Source organism: Calypte anna, chromosome 1, assembly GCF_003957555.1.
Source record: "Calypte anna isolate BGI_N300 chromosome 1, bCalAnn1_v1.p, whole genome shotgun sequence".
NCBI classification, from domain to species: Eukaryota; Metazoa; Chordata; class Aves; order Apodiformes; family Trochilidae; genus Calypte; species Calypte anna.
The window spans coordinates 170,584,368-170,590,435 of NC_044244.1; the positions used below are offsets into that span (position 1 = coordinate 170,584,368).

General features: G+C 45.3%; 1 protein-coding gene across 1 annotated transcript in view; it reads left to right on the top strand.

Moving 5' to 3' along the window:
- LOC103535575 (SET domain bifurcated histone lysine methyltransferase 2) overlaps window positions 1–5,211 on the top strand; it is a 44,647-nt gene extending 39,436 nt beyond the window's left edge. The window contains exon 26 of the mRNA XM_030460139.1: window positions 4,772–5,211. Within this exon, the coding sequence (XP_030315999.1) occupies window positions 4,772–4,911 (140 nt within the window). The 3' untranslated portion in view covers window positions 4,912–5,211. The remainder of the gene's footprint in view (window positions 1–4,771) is intronic.
- Window positions 5,212–6,068: the final 857 nt, after the last annotated feature.

Consider the following 6,068-nt stretch of genomic DNA (forward strand, 5'->3'; position numbering starts at 1 on the left):
ATTGTAAATGACAGCGTTAAAACTGCTTTTCAGACAGGCAAGTCTCTTCCTCCCTGTGCCCCCCTCTAGCAATAAGCAGCTTTGCTCTAACATCTGCTTCAGTTTATCCCAATGAAAAGGGAAATGGGTTTTAATTAGATAATGCTGAGGTTCAGTGCATGAAAGTGATGTTTGTTAATGTGTTCCCTTCACTTGACTGAAAGTGCCAGGCTTCTCTCTTCTGTCTCCCGTTCTCACACTTGAATTCCTCCTTTTGGATTGGGACTGACTGTTGTGGCAGAGTTTTCCAACACAAAGTTCCACCAGTGCTTCATCTGAGGGCATGAAAACATCTCTGGTCAGAACTCCTCATGTCACAGAATCATAGAATTGGCTGGGCTGGAAGGGACCTCAGAGATCATTAAGTCCAACCCTTGATCCACTACCGCTGCAGTTACCAGACCCTGGCACCGAGTGCCACATCCAGTCTCTTTTTAAATATCTCCAGGGATGGAGAATCCACTACTTCCCTGGGCAGCCCATTCCAATGCCTGATCACCCTTTTGGTAAAGAAATTCTTTCTAATATCCAACCTAAACCTCCCCTGGCACAACTTGAGACCATGCCCTCTTGTCTTGCTGAGAGTTGCCTGGGAAAAGAGACCAACCCCCCCCTGGCTACCCCCTCCTTTCAGGGAGCTGTAGAGAGTGATGAGGTCTCCTCTGAGCCTCCTCTTCTCCAGGCTGAACAGCCCCAGCTCCCTCAGCCTCTCCTCATGGGATCTGTGCTCGAGTCCCTTCACCAGCCTGGTTGCCCTTACAAGCTTGTGACACAACCTTGGGTAACACTTGTTTCTTTCACAGCTGCATTGATTATTTAATCCTCTTCTCAGCTTACAGGAGACATTCTTGATGTTGGCACCTAAGTACCACAACCATGTGACTCTCATGTGTAAAAGTTGTCCCCTTTCCAGGTTCCCAATGCTTGAGCAGCTCAGTTCTTCCTGTGGCACTGAACCCTCTGATACCATTGGCCTACTTTTAACATCAAGGTCAGCAATGAAAAAACACATCAGGGCTGGTTCCAAAACTGATCCAAGCTCTTAAAGTGAACCAGTCAGAGAGGAATGAACACAATATTAGTTACAGTAAGGGAAACTGTAGGGACAGAAGGAAATCACCAGATTTTTTATTTTTTTTCGGTCCTAATCTGTTTTCCAGTCTCTAGCTAGCAAGTCTCTCTGTACAAAGTTTAGGACTAAATAAAATAGGACTAGTATAAATACTGTGTCTTTGACCTTTCTCCCACAACGGGTGATTTTTGGGTCATTTTGACAGGCTTTACTTTCAATCCATTTTTCCATTTTATCTTTTTTTTACTTCCAGGGTCATCAGGCAAAACCTGTTCTAAAGCCTTATGTCAGCACAGTGAGGTTACTCTGTGACTGTGCTTGCTGATGCTGCTTTTAAAAATCTCTTTTATATACAGGGATAAACAGTTCTACAGCATGCAGCTTCACTGCAAACTCAACTGCTTTTAAAACTTTTGATGTGGGGCCTGCCATCCTCTCATCAGTAATTTCAAGTTTTTACATTGGAGGTTCTCATTCTCTCCTCCAAGGAAAAGTGTCTGAAGGTTTTGCTTTACACCTTGGTGTCGTCTGTCCTGCTTGGAGCAAAACCTCCATCAGCTTTCATCTACTCTCTGTGGGTCTGCAGCCTGTCCAGTGGCTTCTGAGCTCCCTTGCAGGGTTTGTTTCCAGGGGCTCTGTAGCAGTGAATTCTGCAGTTCAGTTGTGCAGACAAAGGCAGCAATACTTTGTTTTATAACCTGCCCAGTATGTTCACCAGGAGCCTCTTAGCACTTGGCTTAGGGAAGAGCAAGTGCAGTCATTCCAAGTCCACATTCCTCAAACCATTCCCAGTTTTATAGAAATTCATGGTTTTTCCCTTTGGGTCGTATCCCACATGAGGTGGGAGGTTCCCAATCTGCTATCTGCCCTCCTGTGGAAGCACTCCCATAGGACAGGCATTCCCATCACTGACCTCTTTCTCTGGGCTGGTTCTGTTTCTGCCACATCATTTCACAAGAGAAATGGAGCCTCATGTCTTCCTTTCATCTTTAGGTCCCCTGTACACTGAATACAGGAACGCAGTTGTCATGTTTGCTGTTTGTTCTGCCATATCCAAATATTCTCTGAGAGTGTTTTCTCCAGCTCCCAGTTGGACATGTCCAGCTTTTCCTTCACAGGTGTGCCCTTCGGTTCTTTTAACCACACAGACTTGATACCAAGTGGAAATGCCATAGAGGCTGCCTGTGGCAAGCTGGCACTGAAACAGTGGCACAGCCTGGGGTGGGACAGTGATGGATGCAGTGTCCTATGTGACTCCTGACTGCAGAGGGAGGTGGAGAGAAGTGAGGTCCCCTCCCCTTTCTCAGTCAGAGCAAGGGTGAGGCATCAAGTCTCTCCCTGATGAGCAGCTCCCAGACTGTTCAGCAGGCAGTGGACACTACCGGTGTCCTGCCTGTCCCCTTTCAACATCCATAGAATCATAGAATTGGCTGGGTTGGAAGGGACCTCAGAGATCATCAAGTCCAACCCTTGATCCACTGCCACTGCAGTTACCAGACCATGGCACTGAGTGCCACATCCAGTCTCTTTTTAAATATCTCCAGGGATGGAGAATCCACTACTTCCCTGGGCAGCCCATTCCAATGTCTGATCACCCTTTTGGTAAAGAAATTCTTTCTAATATCCAACCTAAACCTCCCCTGGCACAACTTGAGACCGTGCCCTCTTGTCTTGCTGATAGGAAAAGAGACCAACCCCCGCCAAGTTCAACCTCACTGGGTAATAGAATTGAAAATGCATTATAAAAGAGTCCATGTGCACAGTCTTCCATGTACACACTCAAGCAGCAGCAGGGAGGGGCTTTCTGAACTGACAGGAAGAAGCAGGGGGCAGGCTGAAGGCCAAAAGCCTTCTAAAAAATATATAATTAAGAATGGTTCAGGCTCTGTAATTCAGAACAAACAGGGGTGAATGTCTGGAGCTGCTTTCCCCACTAGCCATTACAACTTCGAAGGCCTCCTTCAGTATCTTCCCCCAATCCCCTAAAAAAGTATATTCAGGTTTGTACAAAACACCTTTTTGTGCTTGTTACTAAAGTCTTAACTCTGGCATTCTTGGGCATTGTGAGGGAAACTTTTGTTGTTCACTGACTAACTCTGCTGCTTGGAGGTCACTGACACTTCTGCATGATTTATGGAATCATAGAATTGTTGATGAATTGAATTACTTGGGAGAAGAGACCAACCCCCACCTCTCCACAGTCTCTTTCCAGGTGGTTGTAGAGAGCAATAAGGCCTCTCCTCAACCTCCTATTCTGCAAAGTAAACAACCCCCAGTTCCCTCAGCCACTCCTCTTGTTCTCCAGACCCTTCACCAGTTTTATTGCTCTTCTCTGGACTTGCCCAAGCAATTCACAGAATCACAGAAATGTCACAGTTGGAAAAGACCTCTAAGATCACCATGTCCAACTCTCAACATCCCCCCCACAATAAAATGTTTATATATCAATATCACCCACTAGAGCATGCCCTGAAGTGCCACAGCTGCATGTTTTTTAAACTCTTCAAGGGATGGTGATTCCACCACCTCCTGGGCAGCCTGTTCCAGCACCTAACTACTCTCTCAGCTAAGACATTTCTTCTCATATTCCAAGTCCTGTTTCTAGTCAGGGGCCCTGAACTGAACACAGTGCTTGCGGTGTGGCCTCACCAGTTCCCCAGTAGAGGGGCACCATCACTTCCCTTCTCCTGCTGGCCACACTACTGCTGATACAAGCCAGGATGCTGGTGGCCTTCTTGGCCACCTGGGCACTCTGCTGGCTCATGTTCAGCCCGGTGCTGAACAGCACCCCCCAGGTCCCTTTCCTCTGGGCAGCTTGACAGCCACTTCTCCCCAAGCCTGCAGCATTGCCTGGGGTTGTTGAAGCCAAGTGCAGGGGTACAGCAAGTGCTTAATTTAAAACTTGCAATTAACAATGCAAGGCTGTAGTAATGCTTCTGAATTCCAGCAGGACCTGTTACTGAGCTTTCCCTCTTTTCAGTTTGTAGCAGTGGGGAAAGAGAAGCAGTAGAGAGAAGTGGAAACCCAGTCAGGCAGCACTTTGCAAATAAGGCAAAGAACTTGGTTAACCTGGTCAGCATCCTGGCAGTGAATATCCTGCCCACAGCAGGAACATTAAGTGCTCTTGACTGTGTTTCTGGGAACGTGGCTGTTGAATGCAGTTGTCCAAACCATCTCTTTCTAGGTTTAATTTTGTTGCTGGCTAAAATCCACTAGGCATGTGACTTTTAAGTGTGTAATTCAGAGATGTTATCTTTAAAGACTTAAAATACATTTCTTTTGGAGGATTTCACAAGTGGATTCTGAAAGTGGAACAGTTAAAGCTCAGATGCAAAGTAATTGAGTTGGCAACTAAACAAATAATTTTTACACTTGCTGTGATGATTTAACATAAAATCCACAATGTAGCTAGTTTTGAGATCACACTATATAAATGACAAAGAATGCAGCTGTCCTGTGGGGTGTCCTTGTCTGCTTCATCTGCTCTCTTTCATACACCCGCCCAGTCCATGACTGCAGGGTTTCAGGCTAAAGGCAGAGGCTTTCTTGTAGGTTAAACTAAGCATAAGTAGCCTCTGCAGTGTCAGTGCAAATTGAACATGTATTTTAAATGAACAGTAGTTACATTTATTAATAAAAACTTTGTACCTTTCTTTATAGGAACAGAGGAAAAACTCCAGGAACTTCTGGAAAGCAGGAAAAAACTGGATAACAAAATAGAGCTACTTCAGGACTTGAAAGAAGTTGTCCTTCCTACTGAAGAGAACACTGCTAGTACTTCTAGTACAATGTCTGAATAACCCTTCTGTCTGTCTGTAATGGTGTCAATATTTAGGATTTTTTTAATGATAGAAAACATAAAGCACATCCAGTCAGCTTCTAAGTAATTCCCACCCCCTGTCCTGCCCCCCCAAGGCAGGGACACAAGCAAGAACTGGGTGTTTACTTGTTTTTATACCTCACTGTTGCAATAATATTAAGTTGTCCCTTAAATTTTGCCGTGGATCAATGAGTGTTACAGACCACACTTGGCTTTTTTAAAGCTCAACACAACGCTCCAATGAAGACTTTTCTCAAAGACAAGGGAGCATCAGCTGCCACAGAACACTTGTTGAGAGTCACTTTACCTGTGGGAGCCTGCTCCTGCCTCTGGTAGCTGCCTCACTGTCTGCTCTGAGACAATGACAGTTAATGGATCATATTGCTGCTTTGGCTTGCCAAAGAAGATAAAGGAACAGAACTTGCACTTCAAGAAGCCTCCTGAGTTACAAACAGGTGTACTTTTGTTGTCTGGGGGTTTTATAGTGAAATGATTCTTGGTTGACTGCTTAATGTGTAACTGGGTCTGCTGTAATGGCAGTGGTGAAACTGCATTGGTGGGCAACTAGAAGAGGTTTGGCATCATACCCTAAACATGTACGGTGTAGAATGGATCAAAAAATGGTCTGTATCTTCCTTTCTCCATTAAGAAAGGATACAATTTCCACATGTTTTATCTTAAAAAATTTGAATACAAAAAGGCATTGTTTAGTAACAAAAGATTAAGTTAATCAAATAAAACGTTTTTAAGAAAGCTGTGTGTTTATTCATGCTGCACAGGAGGTGGCTGAGGAGGGGTAATGCTGTCACACCATGGCTTAACTACACCTTGCTCCTCAGCTGCAGAGCTGGCCAGAGGGACCCACTGCCCTTAGGAGCTGTCAAACACCACTTGTTGGGACAGGCTGCAGCATGGTCCTGTGACAGCAGCTGTACTCTCTCCATAACCAGTAAAAATCTGTAACTGGAGGTTGTTCTGTACCAAGGTGGGGATCAGTAAACACATAATAACAACTTTCAAAACATAGTCTCTTGGGGCAGAGCTACAAGCTGTGCCTGACAGCACACAGTCTAGCCCTTTTCCTTGCTTCTGCAGCTCAGGCCTGGCTGTCCAGCACTGGAAACAAGCAGCTCACTG